Genomic DNA, 19366 nt, shown 5'->3' on the forward strand with positions numbered 1-19366 from the left:
AAGAGGTAAATACATACTAGAATAAACTCTGTAGAGTATACAAAAAATACATACTTTTCCCAGGAAAATTTTCTTTATAATAAATAGAAGGGAGCACGTGTGTGGCTCGGAGCCGCTCAGGTTCTCAGCGTGTGGATTTATTGTCAGGCTCTGGAAGGAACGGGGAATTCCCTCTCCCCTCAAAGGTCAAGATAAATAATGCATGAAGCACCCCTCCCCCTCCTCCACGTTTTTCCTTTCATGGCGTTCAGCCTAGATTTCCACGCTGGCATTCAGTCAGCACAAAGCCTACAAATTACACAATGACTTCTAACCTGGCCCTCTAACAAAACAACTTTTCGCTTATAAATCATAAGAGACAGATGGCAAATGGGGGAGAAAAAGGAAAGCGGGCGGGACAGCAGGCGCGGTGCGGCCTCGGGAGACGGAACAAAGTGCGCGTCAGGGAGGGAAGTTTGGTTCGACGGGTGAAATTCCCACAGCCCGCGGGCGGCACTGGGAATGCAGCAGATGCCGGGCATGCGAGTCTGCGGGTAATATTATTACCAGTAAAGTCATTCAGATGCTGAGACGCGTTTCTTTCTGCTCGACATTAACATCTCTATGCAGAAACCGAGGTGACGGGACGGAGGGACGCACTGCGTCCCCAGGAGGCCGGGACGGCGGAGTCCTCGGAGCAGGGGGCGGGGTGGGCGTGGGGACACACCCGCCACCGCCACCTCTTCCCAGCGTCTTTTTAGCCCTAAAAAGCGCTCCGCACACTTGACCCTCCTTTGGACAATCGGCTCCATCTCAGCTTCCCTAATCCAGCGCCGTCTGAATAAAGGCCGTCCTCCCGGGGGCCGGCTGACCGCGCGGAGGCCCGGACGCGAGCCGTGTTCAGGGCGCGGCGATTCCCGCGGCGTCGGCACCGGGAGCGAGGCCGGGAGCGAGGCCTGGAGCGCGGCAGCGACGGCGGGACGGCGGGGACGCAGGAGGACACGCGGCCTAGGCGCACTCCCGGACCACGGGGCGGCGGGGCGCGCAGCCGCGCTTGTCGGGCGGGGCGCGCAGCCAGCAGTCCCGGTCCGACCCCGCGGGGCTGGCGGGGGAGAAGGCGCAGCTGTAGGGGGAGGTCGAGGTGGACGGCGCGGAGGAGGGCGGCGCGGGGCTGTCGGTGCCGCTCCACGTAGACGCGGGCGACAGGCTGTCGCCCACGCTGCCCAGGGCGCCGCCCGGGCTCAGCCGCGCGGCCTTGGGGTGCAGCGGGCTGGGCAGGCCCTCGCCGCACTGGTCGGCCAGGCGCAGGGTCTCGGTGAGCGCCCAGATGTAGTTGTGGGCGAAGCGCAGGGTCTCGATCTTGGTGAGCTTGGCGTCCTCGGGGAAGGTGGGCAGCACCTCGCGCAGCGCGTCCAGCGCCGCGTTCAGGTTGTGCATGCGGTTGCGCTCGCGGTTGTTGGCCTTCAGCCGGCGAGTCTTCCGGAGGCGCTGCGCGGTCTCGGCGGTCTGGGCGCCGCGGGAAGCGGCCCGCGCCCTGGAGGGACGCCGCCGGCACTGGTGCCCCGGACCCAGCGGCCGTGTCCCCGGGCGGGCCCCCCGCGGCCGGTGCGCCCCGCCCGGCGCGCCCCTGTCCCGGGGGCCGCCTTCCGCGCTGGGCCGCGGCGGGGTCCGCGCCGCCGGAGAGGCCGAGCCGAGCAGCACCAGCATGTCCGCCTCCTTCAGCTCCAGGGCTTCGGATTTGACGAACATCCTGGGGGGGGGGGGGGGGAGCAAACGGGCGTTAACGCGGAATCGAAGGCACGCTCCTGGTGTTTCTGCGGTGCGCGCCCGAGAGGAGCCCGGTTAGGAAGGAAAGCCCCGGCGCCCCGCGGGGTCCTGCGCGCCCCCGGGAAGGGCAGAGTCGGGGGACAAAGGTGTGCGCGGCCGAGGGCGTCCGCACCCGGTGGGAGCGGTGCGGGAACCGCCCTTCGAGCTGGACACTTACTTAGTTTGTTCGCCAAACCTTCGGCCTGGGCGGGACGTGTGCGCCTCCCGCGGGTCTCGTGCGGGTGCTCGCGGTGCGTGTCCGTCTGTCACTCAGCCCCGGGCCAGCGCCTCCCCGCACGCGACCCTCGGGCCCTCCCGTTAAGGCGAAGCGGCTCGTGGTTCACTGGCTGCGTGTCTGGCACACGACTCTCCTTAAAACCCCTTATATACCCCCCGGGAAACAATCGGGTCGCCCGCCGCCCCGCCCGTCGCTTTCACCGCTCGTCTCCATCAGCGCGTCTCTCCGCCCCTCCCCCGCCCCTCCCCCGCCGTCTAATCCGCAGGACACGGTTCGCGGCCCCGCCGGAGCTCGGGGCCCGGGAGCCGGGCCGCCCGCCGCGGGGTGATTGGAGCCGCGCGGAGCGTGCCGCCCGCTCGCTGATGAATGGGCCGCGGGCGGCGGCCAATCCCGACGCCGGCCCCGAGGCCCCAGCCACGCGCCCGGCGCGCCCCTTTCAGCTGCCCCGCGGGGGCCGGGCGGGGGGCGCGGGACCCCCAGGCCCCAGACGCTGGTCCGAACCCCGGACAGCGGCCGCTCTGGGGCCGCCGGGCGAGGCCCCTGGGAGCCGCACCGACGGTCAGCGATTTTAAGCGCACCCCGGAAAGCGATTTTAAGGGAGGAGTGGGGTGCGGGTGGCGCGGGTGGGCACGCGGGGACCAGCGTGGCCGTTGGGTGGAGACCAACAGGGCGAGCGCGGGACAGGCCGTGGCGGGGTCCCGGTGGAGGGGCTGTCCCGCGGCGGGCGACGGACGGGCGGGGCCCGGACACGCTCCCTTTCGGGCGACCCGGGCAGGCGGCCGCGAGGGGCAGCCAGGGGGCTCTGGGGGCGCGGGGGGAGGCGGGGGGCCCGGCTTGTCCCCGCGGAGCCCCGGCGGCGGCCACGAGCGAGCGCCTGGACCGCACGGCGCTGAAAAGCCGCCCGACAGCGACAGCGCGCGCGCCGTCCCACTGCGCTGTGGGAGTTGGAGACGGACTGTTTCAGAAGGCGGGCGACGCGCTTCGGTTTGTGTGGCGCTGTCTGCAGGGAGGGAGGCAGGAAGTAAAACGGGAGCAGTTGGGGTCCCGTGGGGAGACTGCCCCCGGATCGGATCTCCAGCTTCCCGGCTTCCTTCCGTCCTGAAGTCATTTGAGAAGTCCCACGGTCTTCACTCCATAGTTGTGTTTTGCATCCCCCACCTTTTAAAACAAATTTCCTAAGTTTAAAAGCATTATTTTCCCAGTTCCCTCCGAATCCTTTCGAAACAGCTTGATTTCTTTTGTGAGAAGTGCAGAAATTTAAAAAGAGAGAAGAGCGAGCCACGCGCCAGCCCCTCGGCCTCCGGAGGCAGCGCCCCTCGCGCGCTCCGTGGGGCCTCCGTGGGCATCAGGAAGCTGCTGGGCCAGGACCTCACAGGCGACTGCGATCGGAGGGAGACAAGGGGGAGGAAGGGCAGCCCCGGGCTCGCCGGGCACCTGTGCGCATCAGCCCCGGCTTACCCGCGAGGATCTCCGTGACAGCCCCTGAAGGAAACCTTCCGCGGCTCTGGCTGGCTGGGTAGAGACTGAAGGGGCGCGTGGGGTGAGTGCGGGATTTTCGTGTTAATTCGGAGGAAGCAGAAGGGGAGAGCTGTTCTAAGGACATGCTCCATGTGCTGAAAAACGCTGGGACTGGGGTAAACCTTGCCTGTCTCCATCTCACTGCAGCCAATAGAAAAAAGCACCATTTATTGTAGAGACTGGACAGGTGGTTGTAAAATGTTGGTTTCGCTGGGATGTGTGGGGTGGATGTGACAGGGGTGCGGCTCAGCGGAGCCTTGGGGAAACCGCGGCACAGAGACTGCACTGGCCTGAGGCGCGGGGCTGGTGAGACACAAGGGACTCCTTTAGCTGACTGTGAACAGCATTGGGGTTTGACACGCCCCCCAGTTTTTATCTTCTCCCAAGATTTTATGTTTTTATGGTGCCCTGAAAGGCCCATGTTTTCCTTTGTGAAAATCAAAAGCTTCTGTGCTGAGCATGAAGTTAATAATGCGTAGTTAGGTGCATCCAGTTACAGTGAAGTATTATTTGGGTAAACTGCACATTTCTGATTCCAGAAATTTCCTTAAAAAGAAGAGGTATGCCAAGAAGCTTAAGGCTGTGCACCTATGCAGACTGTGGCATGAATCAGTCTCCATGTGAATATCAGACATCATGGAGTTGATAGGACTCTGTTTTGAAGTAAGGCCTTCCTTGGGTGTGTGCAGTGATGTGTTAGATGACCGAGCAAGGTGCAGGCCTTCAAACTACCGTCCGACCGTCTTGAGTACGAGGCTAAGGATCTTGGTGGTCTCTGTTGTAGCTTTTAAGAGAAGCATCATGCTTAATACCAGAACACTTCTGGAAATATTTCTCACTATGAAGAATATTCTTTTTTAGAAGAAACACTGCCAAGAACAGTGTAACAATCTAGTGCAATGGGAAAGCCAGCCTTTCACCCCAGTCCCAGAATTCTGTGAGCAGCAACTCACTGAGTTTTGCTGAGTGATTTGATTGCAGTCAGACTGTCCGAGACGTGACCAATGCCAGTGTCCTCAGCTGGACTCTTCCCAGCCTCTTTTAACTTAAATGAATTCAAGAGGCACTTGTGTGGTCCACAAGATTGTCCGGATGCAGTGGGGCTGAACCGTGGCGGTGGGGGCGTTGGGGGGATGGCCTCGGTGGGGGTGGTGGCCAGGGCACTGCGGTCCACCGCGTGAACTGTCCTGAAGGGTCAAACTGTTCATCCCCAGCCCCTTTCACTGCGCAATCCCACTTTCAGGGAACAAAAGGTCAAAGCAGGCAGTCATCAAGAAACGGGACACACTGATTTACGCTCGGCGGCCTCGGGGCGGGGCTGCGTGCGAGCGGGACACAGCGAGGCGGCCTCACAAAGTCTCCGCTGTTCTAAGCAGCTTGAACTCCAGGGCGACCCGGCCGAGCCAGGGCGGGTGTTGCCGCGGGGCCGCTCGCGACATTGCATCCACATCCCACCTCACGAACCGCCGTGAGGCCGCGGTCCCTGTGCTGGGGGTGCTTTCTCCAGGAAGCCCAGTGATCCCCTAGAGCCAGGCCCCAGTCGCAAACCGCAGGGCGCCCGAGTTCCGACCCGCTGAGCCGCAGGGGCGGAGGTGGCCGCCTGGTTTCACCCGAGGCCCGTGACAGGTGTGACGGGGACGGGAGCCCTCCCTTTGCCTGTGGAGGGGACACCGGGACACTGGCTGGCGGGGGAGCACAGGAGGGATACGACAGGGACCCAGGGACGAACGCCATGAGCAGCCCAGCCAGAGTGACAAAGCCCTGCGGACTCAGGGACGTTAATCTCCACGTCCTCTGTCCCCTGCTGGGGGGACCGCCGGGCTGCTTTGTCAGCGCTCAGCGTCTGCGCGGCCCCCCGAGGTCACTAAGGCCCGTCCGGTGACCAGCCCCTTTGGGCCTGGACGGCAGCGGCGCGCCTCCCTCCCCGGCCCTTCCTCCCTGCGCTCGGGCGGCCGCCCGGTGCTGGGCGACGTGGCGACGGGCCCACGGGGCCCGCGTGGGGAAGGCCTGCGGGACGGGACGTGTCTGGGTGATGTCCCGTTGCCCCCGCCATGGAAAAGGTCCCAAACGTGTTCTCTTCTGGAAACAAATGAAAAGGGTGACTGATCCACGTGCTCCCGACGGGCATGTGCCCCCGAGGGCCCGGGACGGGCTCAGCGGCCGCCACCCGCCCCAGAGCCCGCCTGTGGTGAGCAGACAAATGTCGCGTGGAAAACCCCGCGCTGCGTGAGTGACCCAGGGCAGACGGGTGGGCAGTGCCGGGGGCAGGGCGTCCCCTTCAGTCCAAAGGGACACCTTAGACCCTTAGACCCTGGGCCCCTCGCAGCGGACCCTGTCAGTCGCCCCCAACCCGCCCAGCGCCCGGGGCGTCCCGCCGTGGGTGACGCACAGCCAAGGTCACGCCCACCGGTGCGACGATGCGGTCGCTGACGTCACACCTGTTAGAGTGATGATGCCATCGTGGTGGCAGGGTGATGTAATCGCTGACGTCACACTCGGCCGAGGCCAAGCGGCGAGGACCAGAGGCCCGGGGCCTTCCTGCGATGACGCAACGGCTCCCGCGCCCTGCGGGTCCGGGTCCCCGGGCTGCGGGTCGGGGGGGCGCCTCCGGGTCCGCACACCCACCTCCAGCCACCAAAACACGGAGAACTGCAGGCCGGGGCCCGCGCCCGCGGCGCCTGTCCGGAGGCGGCGGGTCCGATCCCGGCCCCCGGCTTCGCCCCGGGACGCGCGCCGCGCTCCCCTCCTGTCCCGCCTGCGCGTTGGGGACACCGCGCCCCGGGCCGCAGACCCCCAGCCGGGCGTCCCCGCCTCGTCCCCTGGGCGCCGCTGCGCACCCGGCTCCCCCCCCCACCCCGGCCCAGGAGCGTGGCCCGCGCCTCGGACCCGGGCCGGGCGCCTCCCCAGGGCCGCGGCAGCGGGATCGGGCGCCAGCGGCCTGGGCCGAGGCCTTTGCTGTGAGGACGTCGCCGTCGGGGGAGAGGGGACGCGGGCGGGCCCTCGCTCCGCACAGCCCCGGTCCTCCTGGCCGCGCGACACCGCTCTCCGCGGGCGCCCCGCGTGTCGGACGGCGCCCCCCAGGCCTGGGCCCGCCCCCAGGTGCCCCTCCCGCCGCGTTCCCACCTCCCGCCCCGACGCCCACCGTCCTTCACCGTCTCCCGCACACTGTGCGTTTCCGAGCGTCGGAGGTGCGGTGAGGCCCCAGGCCCGGCCCGTCCTGTGGACGCGGAGCCGCCGCCGGGCGCGGGGTTGGTGCGGCCTCGCCCGACCGTGCGAGACGCCCCCCCCCCCCCGCCTGGCCCCGACCGTGCGGGACGCCCCCCCCGGCCTGGCCCCGACCGTGCGGGACGCCCCGGGCCTGGCCCCGACCGTGCGGGACGCCCCGGGCCTGGCCCCGACCGTGCGGGACGCCCCGGGCCTGGCCCCGACCGTGCGGGACGCCCCCGGCCTGCCCCGACCGTGCGGGACGCCCCCGGCCTCGCCCCGACCGTGCGGGACGCCCCGGGCCTGGCCCCGACCGTGCGGGACGCCCCGGGCCTGCCCCGACCGTGCGGGACGCCCCCGGCCTGCCCCGACCGTGCGGGACGCCCCCCGGCCTCGCCCCGACCGTGCGGGACGCCCCCCCCCCCCCGGCCTCGCCCCGACCGTGCGGGACGCCCCGGGCCTCGCCCCGACCGTGCGGGACGCCCCGGGCCTGCGGCTCGTTCCCTCCCCGCGGGCAGGGAGGAGCCTCGCGGGCGGCGCCGCGGGCAGCGGGCGTTTCCAGGGCCAGTGCCCATCAGAGACCCTGAAAAACGGAACAGTCTGGAAACAACCCCCCCCCCCCCGCCTCCGTGCGGGGCGAACCCACCCGCGCTCCCGTCCCACCCGCTGGGCCCCGAGGAGGGCCCGGGAATGTGATTCGTCGTCACCCGGTCCCGCGGCTCCGTCCTCCCCACGCGGGTTAGTTCAGTCGCACTGGACGGGCGACCAGCACCGCTTCCCAGGAGGGTCCCCGCAGGTTTCGGGAAGTTATTTCAGGCCAAGTGCGTGGTTCCTCGCGTTAGACCGTGGACGGCTCCCAAGGGTCACACCGAGTTTTAGTTTCTTGTCTGAATTCCTTTGGCATCAATCTCGTTGCATTAGCACCAACAATGCTTACTTTGCCCCATTCGGATGCTTGGAAACAGTTCATTTGTTCACAATAAGCTAATTAAGGAGTAGTCTCCCCCAACCCCCTGAGGGCCCCATCTTAAACGCTCAGTGCCTTTCCCTTCCTCATAAAATAGGAATGAAGGAAAATAAACCACCCAGGATTCTAACCGGATAGAACACACGCAGTCTGACACGTCGGAAATGCATTTCTTGGTTCCAAGCATTGGGCCAAGAAAGAATACCTAGTTTGCTGCAATTAGAAATTCTCATTAACTCACTAGGTAAGAGAAAATGAGCCTGGAACTGTAGGACCCAGTGAGATGAAGTCAGTCACTGCAGACCACCTCACAACTTAGGTCAGCAAGGCCTCCAAAGGCGGATTGGACCAAGCACAGCCAACGTCTGTGCCAACTGCTCCCCAGAGAACTGTCTGTCCTCTGAGAGTGGTTTCTTTTCCAGCTTTAAATTTTTTTTTAATCTTTATTGTTGAAAGAATTACAGATGACCCCTTTTTCCCCCATGGATCCCCTGACCCTGCATCCGCACCACCCCCAGGCCTCCCCTATACTGCGGTCTGTGTCCCTGGGTTATGCACATGTGCATAGAAGTTCAAGATTAATCTCTCCCCCCCTCCCCACCTTCCCTCTGAGGTCCCTCAGTCTGTTCCCTGCTTCTATGTCTCTGGATCTATTCTGTTCATCAGTTTATTTTGTTCATTAGATTCCACATATGAGTGAGACCATGTGGTCCTTGTCTTTCTCTGCCTGGCTTATTTCACTCAGCATAACACTCTCCAGGTCCCTCCCTGCTGTCTCAGAGGGCAAGGGATCCTTTTTTTTTACAGCTGCGTAGTATCCATGGTGTGACTGTCCCAAAGCTTTTTATCCACTCATCTCCTGATGGGCACTTGGGCTGTTTCCAGATCTTAGCTATTGTAAATTGTGCTGCTATGAACATAGGGGTGCATATATCTTTTCTGATGAGTGTTTCAGGATTCTTAGGATATATTCCTAGGAGTGGAATCACTGGGTCAAAAGGCAGCTCCATTTTTAAATTTTTGAGGAACCTCCACACAGTTTTCCACAGTGGCTGCCCCAGTCTGCATTCCCCCCAGCAGTGCACCAGGCTCCCCTTCCCCACACCCTCGCCAGCACGTGTCGTTTGTTGACTTGTTGATGGAGCCATTCTGACAGGTGTGAGGTGACACCTCATTGTGGGTTTAATTTGCATCTCTGATGATTATCGAAGTTGAGCATTTTCTCATGTGTCCCTTGGCCACCTGTATGTCCTCTTTGGAGAAGTGTCTATTCAGGTCTTTGGCCATTTTTTAATTGGATTGTTCCTCTCCCTCTTGTTAAATTGTATGAGTCCCTTATAGATTTTGGGTATTAACCCTTTATCCTATGTGTTCTTGGCAAATATGTTCTCCCATACACTGGGCTCTCTTTTCATTTTGTTGATAGTTTTTTTGCTGCACAGAAACTTTTTATTTTGATGTATCCCACTTGTTTATTTTCTCCTTTGTTTCTCTTGCCCTAGGAGATGTATCAGCAAACATGTTGCTATGAGAGATGTCTGAGATTTTGCTGCCTATGTTTTCTTCTAGGATTCTGATGGTTTCACATCTTACATTTAAGTCTTTTATCCATTCTGAGCTTATTCTTGTGTATGGTGTAAGTTGGTGGTCAGGTTTCATGTTTTTGCATGAACCTGTCCAATTTTCCCAGCACCATTTATTGAAGAGACTGTCTTTACTCCATTGGATGCTCTTGCCTCCTTTGTGAAACATTAACTGACCATAATGATGTGGGTCTAATTCTGGGGTTTCTGCTCTGTTCCACTGGTCTATGTCTGTTCTTGTGCCAGTACCAGGCTGTTTTGATTACAGTGGCTTTGAAGTATAACTTGATAACTGGTATTGTGATCCCTCCAACTTTGTTCTTCTTTTTCAAGTTTGCCCTGGCTATTCAGGGTGTTTTTTGGTTCCATATAAACTTTTGGAGTGTTTGTTCCAGATCTGTGAAACATGCTGTTGGTATATACTTGGGATTGCATTGAATCTATAGGTTGCTTTGGGTAGTATGGACATTTTAATGATGTTAATTCTTCCAATCCATGAGCATGGTATATTCTTCCATTCGTTTACATCTTCCTCTATTTCTTTTTTCAGTGTCCTGTAGTTTTCCAAGTACGGGTCTTTTACATCCTTGGTTCAGTTTATTCTTAAGTATCTTAATTTTTTAGTTGCAGTGGTAAATGGGATTGTTTTTTTAGTTTCTCTTTCTAAGAGTTCATTATTGGTGTATAAAAATGCCATAGGTTTCTGGGTGTTAATTTTGTATCCTGCTACCTTTCTGAATTCATTTATTAAATCTAGTAGTTTTTTGGTGAAGTCTTTAGGGTTTTCTATGTACAATATCATGTCATCTGCAAATAATGACAGTTTTACTTCCTCCCTTCCAATTTGGATCCCTTTTATGTTTTCTTCTTGTCTGATTGCTGTGGCTAGGACTTCAGTACTATGTTGAATAAGAGTGGTGAAAGTGGACACTCCTGTCTTGTTCTTGTTTTTAAGGGAAATGGTTTTATGTTTTGACCATTGAGTATGATGTTGGCTGTAGGTTGGTCATATATGGCCTTTATTATGTTGAGGTGAAATCCCTCTATTCCCACTTTGCTGAGAGTTTTTATGAGAAATGGATGCTGGATTTTGTCGAATGCTTTTTCTGCATCTATTTATATGACAATGTGATTTTTGTCTTTCAGTTGGTGTGTGTGATGTATTGCATTTATCGATTTACGAATATCGTACCATCCTTGTATCCCCAGAATAAATCCCACTTGGTTGTGGTGTATGATCTTTTTAATGTCTTGTTGGATCCGATTTGCTAATATTTTGTTGAGGATTTTAGCATCTATGTTCATCAGGGATATTGGCCTGTAATTTTCTTTCCTTGTAGTGTCTTTATCTGGTTTTGGATTAAGGATAATGTTGGTCTTCTAAAAAGAGCTTGGAAGTGTTCCTTCCTCTTGGATTTTCTAGGATTGTTTGAGGAGGGCAGGTGTTATCCTTGAATGTTTGGTAAAACTCCCCATGAAACCATCTAGACCAGGGCTTTTGTGTGCTGGGAGCCCTTTGATTACAGCTTCAACTTGATCAGCCGTCATAGGCCTATTCAGGTTTTCTGACTCTTCCTGATTGAGTTTAGGAGGGTTGTATTTTTCTAGGAATTTGTCCATTTCATCCGGGTTGTCCAGCTTGGTAGCGTATAGTTGCTCATAGTGTTTTCTTACAATCCTTTGTATTTCTGTTGGGTCAGTTGTTATTTCACCTCTTTCGTTTCTGATTTTCTTTATTTGGGTCCTCTCTCTGTTTCTTGATGAGTCTGGCTAAAGGTTCATCAATTTTGTTTATCTTTCCAAAGAACCAGCTCTTGGTTTCATTGACTTTTGTATTGTATTGTTTTTTTAGTCTCTATGTCATTTATTTCTGCTCTGATCTTTATTATTTCTTTCCTTCTACTTTTCTTGTTGTTCTCTAAGTCTTTTCTTGTTGTTCTCTTTCTAAATCTTTAAGTTGAAGGGTTAGAGAGTCTATTAGTAGTTTCTCTTGTGTTTTGATGTAGGCCTGTAGTGCTATGAACTTCCCTCTCAGGGGAACTTCTCATATTTGGGGTGGTTGTGTGTTCATTTTCATTTGTTTCCAGGAAGTTTTTGATTTCTTCCTTGATCTCTTTGGTAACCCATTCATTGTTTAATAACATGCTATGTTTAAATGCTTTTCAGTGATTTTATTGTAGTTGATTTCTAATTTCATGGCATTGTGGTCTGAGAAGCAGCTTGATATCATTTCAGTCTTCTTGAATATGTAGAGACTGGTTTTGTGTCCTAACATGTGGTCTATCTTAGACAATGTCCCATGTGCACTTGAGGAGAATGCATATTCTGCAGTTTTGGGGTGGAATGTTCTGTAAATGTTAAATCCATCTGATCTAGCGTGTCATTTAGGGTCACTGTTTCCTTGTTGACTTTTTGTCTGGAAGATCTATCCAGTGAAGTCAGTGGGGTGTTAAAGTCCCTACTATGACTGTATTACTGTTGATTTCTCCCTTACAGTCCTCTAGAAGTTTTTTTTGTGTGTTTTTTTTGTGGGGTTTTTTCCCTGATAGAATAATTTATTTTGAAAATCAAGGTTATGTCATGCCTTCTTTTTTTTTTTTTTTTTTTTTAAATATTACAGATGTCCCTTTTTCTCCCCAATGACCCGTTCTCCCCCGTTCCTTCCCCCTCCCCAGTTCCTCTCCCCACCATTGTCCGTGTCCTTGGGTTGCACATATATGCATATAAATTCTTTGGCTACTCTCTCCCCCTCCATCCACCCACCCTCCTCCATCCCTCTGACATTCATCAGTCTCATCTATGCTTCCATGTCATTGAATCTATTCTGCTCATCAGTTTATTAAGTTCTTTAGATTCCACGTATAAGCGAGATCATGTGATATTTTTCTTTCGCTGCCTGGCTTATTTCACGCAGCATAATATTCTCCAGGTCCATCCATACTGTCCCAAAGGGTATGAGATTCTTCTTCTTTACAGCTGTGTAGTGCTCCATGGTGTAAATGTCCCACAACTTTTTATCCACTCATCTACTGATGGGCACTTGGGATGTTTCCAGATCTTAGCTATTGTAAATTGTGCTGCTATGAACATAGGGGAGCATATATCCTTTCTGATGAATGTTTCAGGATTCTTAGGGTATATTCCTAGAAGTGGAATCACTGGGTCAAACAGCAGCTCCATTTTTAATTTTTTGAGGAACCTCCATACTGTTTTCCATAGTGGTTGCACCAGTCTGCATTCCCACCAGCAGTGTACTAGGGTTCCCCTTTCTCCACACCCCAGAAGTTTTTTTTATAAATTTAGGTGCTCCTATATTGGGTACATATATATTTATCAGGGTTATATCCTCTTGCTGAATTGATCCTTTTAGTATTGTGTAGTGACCTTTCTTGTCTCTTGTTATGGTCTTCATGTTGAAGTCTATTTTGCCCGATATGAATATTACTACCCCAGCTTTTTTTTTTTTTCATTTCCATTTGCATGGAAATTTTTTTCCATCCTTCACTCTCATCCTGTGTGAGTCTTTTGTTCTGAGGTGGGTCTCTTGTAGACAGCATATATTTGGGTCATGTTTTCTTATCCACTCAGCTACCTTATGTCTTTTTGTTGGAGCATTTAATCCATTTATATTTAAGGTTATTATTGATCGGTACTTATCTATTCCCATTTTATTTCTTTATGCCTATGTTTCTCTCTCTATTTCTACTTCTAATTACAGCAGTCCCTTTAACATTTCTTGCAATGCTGGTTTGGTGGTGATAAACTCCTTTAGACTTTTTTTGTCTGGGAAGCTCTGTATTTCACCATCTATCTTGAATCATAGCCTTGCTGGAGACAGTAGTCTTGGTTTCAGATCCTTGCTTTTCATTACCTTGAATACTTCATGCCATTCCCTTCTGGCCTGTAGAGTTTCTGATGAGAAGTCAGCTGACAGCCTTATGGGAACACCTTTGTAAGTGACAGATTGCTTTTCTCTTGTTGCCTTTAAGATTCTCTCTGTCTTAAATTTTTGGCATTTTAATTATGATGTGTCTGGGTGTGGGCCTCTTTGGGTTCTTCTTGCTTGGGACTCTCTGTGCTTCCTGAATTTGTGTGACTTTTTCCCTGACCAGGTTAGGGAAGTTTTCTGCCATTATTTTTTTCAAACAGGTTTTCTAACCTTTGCTCTCTTTTTAGATCTTTTGGCACTCCTATGATGTGAATATTATTATGTTTCATGTTGTCCCACAGCTACCTTAGACTGTCCTGTTTTTTAATTGTTTTTGGTTTTGGATCTCTGATTGAGTAATTTTTTTCTACCATCTCCTAATTCACTGATCCGATCCTCAGCTTCCTCTAATCTGCTGTTTGTTCCTTTCAATATATTCTTCATTCTGCTATGTCATGCTTAATTTCCTTCATAGTTTCCATTTCTTTTCTCATGCTGTTGAGCATCCTTATGATAAGTATTCTGAACTCTGTATCTGATAAATTGCTTATGTCCATTTCATTTAGCTTTTCATTTGGAGAATTCTCTTGTTCTTTCATTTGGGGTTTGTTTTTTGTCTCCCCATTTTGGCTGCTTATTTAGGTTTGTTTCTATGTATTAGGTAGATGTGCTAGGACTCCCAGTCTTTTTGGAGGATCTCTGGTGTAGGCCAATGTGAGAGGCTGTTTGTGACTGGCCTTGAGCACTGTTAGGAGCTATCAACAGACCACAGAGATACCCTCTCTGCTGGGGCTGGGGCTTTTGGAAGGGACCAAGATGCACACCAAAGTCTGCTTTTCCAAGGCCCAGGTCCAGAATCAGATCAGGGAAAGACTCAGAGCACTCTGAGGTCCGCTCTGCATGCAGGCTGATTAATCACTCCTTTTCAGCTTTTTCTCCATATTTTTAGGTTGCATGGAGCATCCAACGTGGCAGTGGTTTTGGAATGCTTTCTCCAAGGCTTACTTGTGGCTGATTCCCGATAAAAATGAAGAAGTAGGAGCTCAGTGTCGAGGGAAGCAGAGCTACAGTGAGCCATACATTGGACCAGCTGGGAATTTTCAATGTTTTGTTCAGTCTTCACACGATTCCCAAGAATGACATAGCCATTTGCATATATGAGGAAACTGCTGCCCAAGGTCAATGCTGACTAAAGGTCAGGGTCCTGATCTCAGTCGCTGCACCAGACCCCACAATTCCATGCCTGTGCCCTTTCCTTGAGGAATGTGCTGGCCCTTCTGAAAACAAAGATGCTCTGTGGCCCCACAGTGCATCTCAAGGGGCACAAACATAAACCTGGAGTAAATTCCTGATGTTATATCTCTTATGCAACCACCAAAACCAACAAAATTTACATAAATACAAGTGCAACTATGTATAAAGGTAATTGAATCCAAACAAGTATTAATTTGATTTGAAAAGTTATACAAACACACAGACATATATATTTTAAACTACCTAAACATACTCACCACACAAATTCATATGACCTGCCACTGAGAATGTCAAGTTTGGTTGCCTCTCTTATCACCAGATATGGTGTGATGATGGCCACTACTTTTCTGTTAGATGTACTGAGAAATCTGCACAGTGTCATTGGCTGTCATTAAGTGTCAACAAATAACTTACATATTAAGTCGCCTTTGTTTTCTTTTATTGGCTTTTAAGTTACTACTTTAAGCCAACATGATCAGAAATGTAAGTGCTAATGGGGCACTAATATATCATGTGACCAGTGGCCACAAAGAACCTGGGTCCCCACAGACACCTGTACTTGGATCCGTAGCTCCACACAAAGCTGGGAATCACCTCATGAAATTATAGAAATACCACTACCCTAGTCCTTCAAGACCTTCAGGGAAATAGATCTCTCCTGACAAGACTGAATGGAGAGTCTCTGACAGGACACCAGCAATGAAGAGACTGCCAGTGGGCCTCTACTAGCCATTTCCTCCTAAAGTGATAGGATCCCCTACAGTGACTTTTAGCTGGGCGTATGGCTGTCCGTAGGAAAGATTTCACTTCTCACTGTTCTTGTGGCTGGGAGTAGTCAGCACAACCCAATTCTAGCCCATGAGATATAAACAGAAGTGTGATATACAATTTCAAGTCTTGTGTTTTGTTTTTTGTTTTTGGTGGGTTTTTAAAAATTAAATTTATTGGGGTGACATTGGTTAATAAAACTATATAGGTTTCAAGTGTATAATTCTATTATACATCATCTATATATTGTATTGTGTGCCCACCACCCAAAGTCAAATCATCCTCTATCACCATATATTTGGCCCCCTTTACCCTTTATCTATCTCCCGAACCCCCTTCTCTCTGGTAACCACCACACTGTTGTCTGTGTCTATGAGTTCTTGTTTGTCTGTCTTGTTTGTTTCTTTCAGTTTTATATCCCACATATGAGTGAAATCATATGATTCTTGACTTTTTATTACTTATTTTGCTTAGTATGATATTCTTAAGGTCCATCTATGTTGTCACAATGTCCTATGACTCATTTGGGAAAATGGTTCAAGGTATGGATAAGGTTAATTTCTTTGCAGATGGGTGTTAATTTTTACAGTACTATTTGTTGAGAACTCTCCATTATCTATTGACTTCTCTTTGCATCTTTGTCAAAAATAAATTGCCCTTACTTGTGGGTTTATTTCTGGATTCCTTATTCTGCTCCGATTGCACAATTCTCTGGATTCCTGGCAGAGGAGGGGAAAGGAACCAGTGTGAAACATGTCAGAATAGCCTGTTCTTCTAAAAAGGCCTGTCCTCAGGGCAAACTCTTGTCAGGAGCCTAGCCTGCTGGGTACAGTCACAGCCTGACTTTGGAAGGGAACATCCAATCCCAGTCCACTCAAGCCATTCCCTCTCACATGAGATGGAGAAATAAACTGAGGAACTCACAGCCCAGAGGCATAGTCTGAGCCCTGATCACAGGACTACTGGATGCTTCCCCTCCCCCACATCACTAAGGGCCTTTCTCCTGGTATCTCCTGTCCAGCTATCAAGAAATAATTAAAGGGGATTCCAAGATGGCAGTGGGTTGAGTGGAAGCTACACTGACACTCTCCCAGGATCAAACTACACCTACAACTAAAATAGAGAAAAACCATCCTGAATAATCAACTGAAGACAAGCTGGAGAACACCCCCATAAGCAAGGAGGAAAAGGAGAGACCACATAGAGACCCGTAGGATGTGCCGAGGCACGAGAGGGCTGGCTGGGCCACAGGCAGCTGAAGGTCCAGAGGGAGATCTGAGCTGTGGGGGGTTCCCACTGAGGACTCTGGGGCCTAAACCCCAGGCTGGGCTTCCCAGCCCAGAGCACCAGAGCTGAGAAAGGTGCCCACATAGCATCTGGCTGTGAAAAGCAGCAGGGTTCTGTCTGCCAGGGAGAGATGGCTGGAAATGCAGGCCCCCCTCTTAAAAGGCCAGTGCACAAAGTTTCATGTGCAGTCACTTACCTTAGGCTCCAGTGAGGGGAGGGCAGAGTGTACTAGAGCTGTGTAAGGAGAATCCATGGGTGCTAGCTCATGGGAGATAGAGCTCAGAGGGCAGCCATCTGGATTCTTGTGCTGAGTCATTCCTCAGTATGACAGAGGACATCTTTCTCAAGAATACATTTACTGTTCAAGCAGCTTTTGCCTGGGGGAAACCAATTGCCCCACCCTGTTGGAAAACCCCTCACCCCATCCTGTGGAGTTTCTACAGCCTGAGGCTCTTTGAGAGAGTGAATAACAGCCTCTGGGTGCTTTGAGTCTCTGCCTGATTTGCTTTTGGACCCAGGGCTTGGAAAAGCAGACTTTAGTGTGCATTTTGGTCCTGTCTAAACACACCAAGCCCCAGCAGAGGAAACCACAAACTGGGGAGTGCAGAAAACTCTGAATAGGTTACTCAAGGCAAGTCACAAACAGCCTCTGACATTGGCCTGCACCAGAGACCATCCAAAAGACTGGGAATCCTAGCACATCTACCTAATACATAGAAACAAACCCAAATAAACAGCCAAAATGGGGAGACAAAAAAACAAGCCCCAAATGAAAGAAAATGAAAGAACAAAAAATTCTCCAGATGAAGAACTAAATGAAATGCAGATGAGCAAGCTATCAGATATAGAGTTCAGAATATTGATCATAAGGATGCTGAGCAGTCTGAGAAAAGAAATGGAATCTATGAAGGGAATTAAGAATGACATGAAATAATAATTAAAAAAACCCACTGCGCTGAGCTGGGCATGGCTCAGCAGTTGAGCATCGACCTAGGATCCAGGAGATAGTGGTTTGATTCCCAGTCAGAGCACATGCCTGGGTTGCAGGCTCGATCTCCAGTTGGGGGCCTACAGGAGACAGCTAATCAATGACTGTCTCTCATCATTGATGTTTCTCTCTCTCCCTTCTCCCTTCCTATCTCTGAGATCAATAAAAGTATTCTAAACACACACACACACACACACACACACACACAAACACTGGAAGGAATAAGCAGCAGATTAGAGGAAGCTGAGGACTGGGTCAACAAATTAGAAGACAGGGTAGAAAAAGTCACTCAATGAGAGATCCAAAAAGAAAAGACAATTAAAAAACAGGAAGATGGTCTAAGGGAGCTGTGGGACAACATGAAACATAACAATAGTTACATCATAGGAGTGCCAAAAGATCTAGAAAGCAAGCAAGGGTTAGGAAACCTGTTTGAAAAAATAATGGCAGAAAACTTCCCTAACCTGGTCAGGGAAAAAGTCACACAAGTTCAGGAAGCACAGAGAGTCCCAAGCAAGAAGAACCCAAAGAGGCCCACACCCAGACACATCATAATTAAAATGCCAAAAATTTAAGACAGAGAGAATCTTAAAGGCAGCAAGAGAAAAGCAATCTGTCACTTACAAAGGTGTTCCCATAAGGCTGTCAGCTGACTTCTCATCAGAAACTCTACAGGCCAGAAGGGAATGGCATGAAGTATTCAAGGTAATGAAAAGCAAGGATCTGAAACCAAGACTACTCTCTCCAGCAAGGTTATGATTCAAGATAGATGGTGAAATAACGAGCTTCCCAGACAAAAAGCACTGCAGGAAATGTTAAAGGGACTGCTGTAATTAGAAGTAGAAATAGAGAGAGAAACATAGGCATAAAGAAATAAAATGGGAATAGATAAGTACTGATCAATAATAACCTTAAATATAAATGGATTAAATGCTCCAATAAAAAGACATAGGGTGGCTGAGTGGATAAAAAACATGACCCAAATATATGCTGTCTACAAGAGACCCACCTCAGAACAAAAGTCGTCCACAGGCTGGAAAAAAAAACAACCCAAAAATCTTTGGTAGGGCTTTAAGGGAGAGATTGACAGCAATACCATCATAGTAGGGACTTTAACACCCTACTGATTTCATTGGATAGATCTTCCAGACAAAAATCAACATGGAAACAGTGACTCTAAATGACACACTAGATCAGATGGATTTAATTGACATTTATAGAATATTTCACCCCAAAGCTGCAGAACATGCATTCTCCTCAAGTGCACATGGGACATTCTCAAAGAGAGACCACATGTTAGGACACAAAACAAGCCTCTACAAGTTCAAGAAGATTGAAATCATATGAAGCATCTTCTCACACATTTACACCATGGAATACCAGCATGATCTTACTCATATGTGGAATCTAATAAACACAATAAACTGATGTACAAAACAGATCCAGAGACATAGAAGCATGGAACAGACTAAGGAATCTCAGAGGGAAGGGAGGGATGGGTGGAGAGAAATTAACCTAAGAACTTACATGCATATGTGCATAACCCATGGACACAGGCAATAGTGTGGGGAAGGCCTGGGGGGAGAGGTGCACTGTGGAGGGAATCAATGCGGGGAAAAGGGGACATCTGTAATACTTTCAACAATAAATATAAATTTAAAAAATAATAATAAAAGAAATAATTACAAGGCACACCAAAGGGCAAAACATATAAGTTGAAGAGACGGAGCAGGCATCAGAACCAGACATGGCAGGTGTTTGTACTCAGCAAACCAGGAATTTGAAACAACTCTCGCTGACATGCTAAGGGCTTTTCTAGGGAGACAGCTTGCTTTTGCAGTAGGCC

At 51.5% G+C, this 19366-nt stretch overlaps 1 protein-coding gene across 1 annotated transcript; it reads right to left on the bottom strand.

Moving 5' to 3' along the window:
* Window positions 1–987: 987 nt before the first annotated feature.
* NEUROG2 (neurogenin 2) lies at window positions 988–1728 on the bottom strand (the record flags this gene model as incomplete). Its single annotated transcript, XM_081134015.1, has 1 exon — window positions 988–1728. The coding sequence occupies one exon, from the start codon at window positions 1726–1728 to the stop codon at window positions 988–990; it is 741 nt and encodes a 246-aa protein (XP_080990141.1).
* Window positions 1729–19366: the final 17638 nt, after the last annotated feature.

The sequence above is a fragment of the Miniopterus schreibersii genome (genome assembly GCF_964146895.1).
Source record: "Miniopterus schreibersii genome assembly, chromosome: 4".
Taxonomy (NCBI): domain Eukaryota; kingdom Metazoa; phylum Chordata; class Mammalia; order Chiroptera; family Miniopteridae; genus Miniopterus; species Miniopterus schreibersii.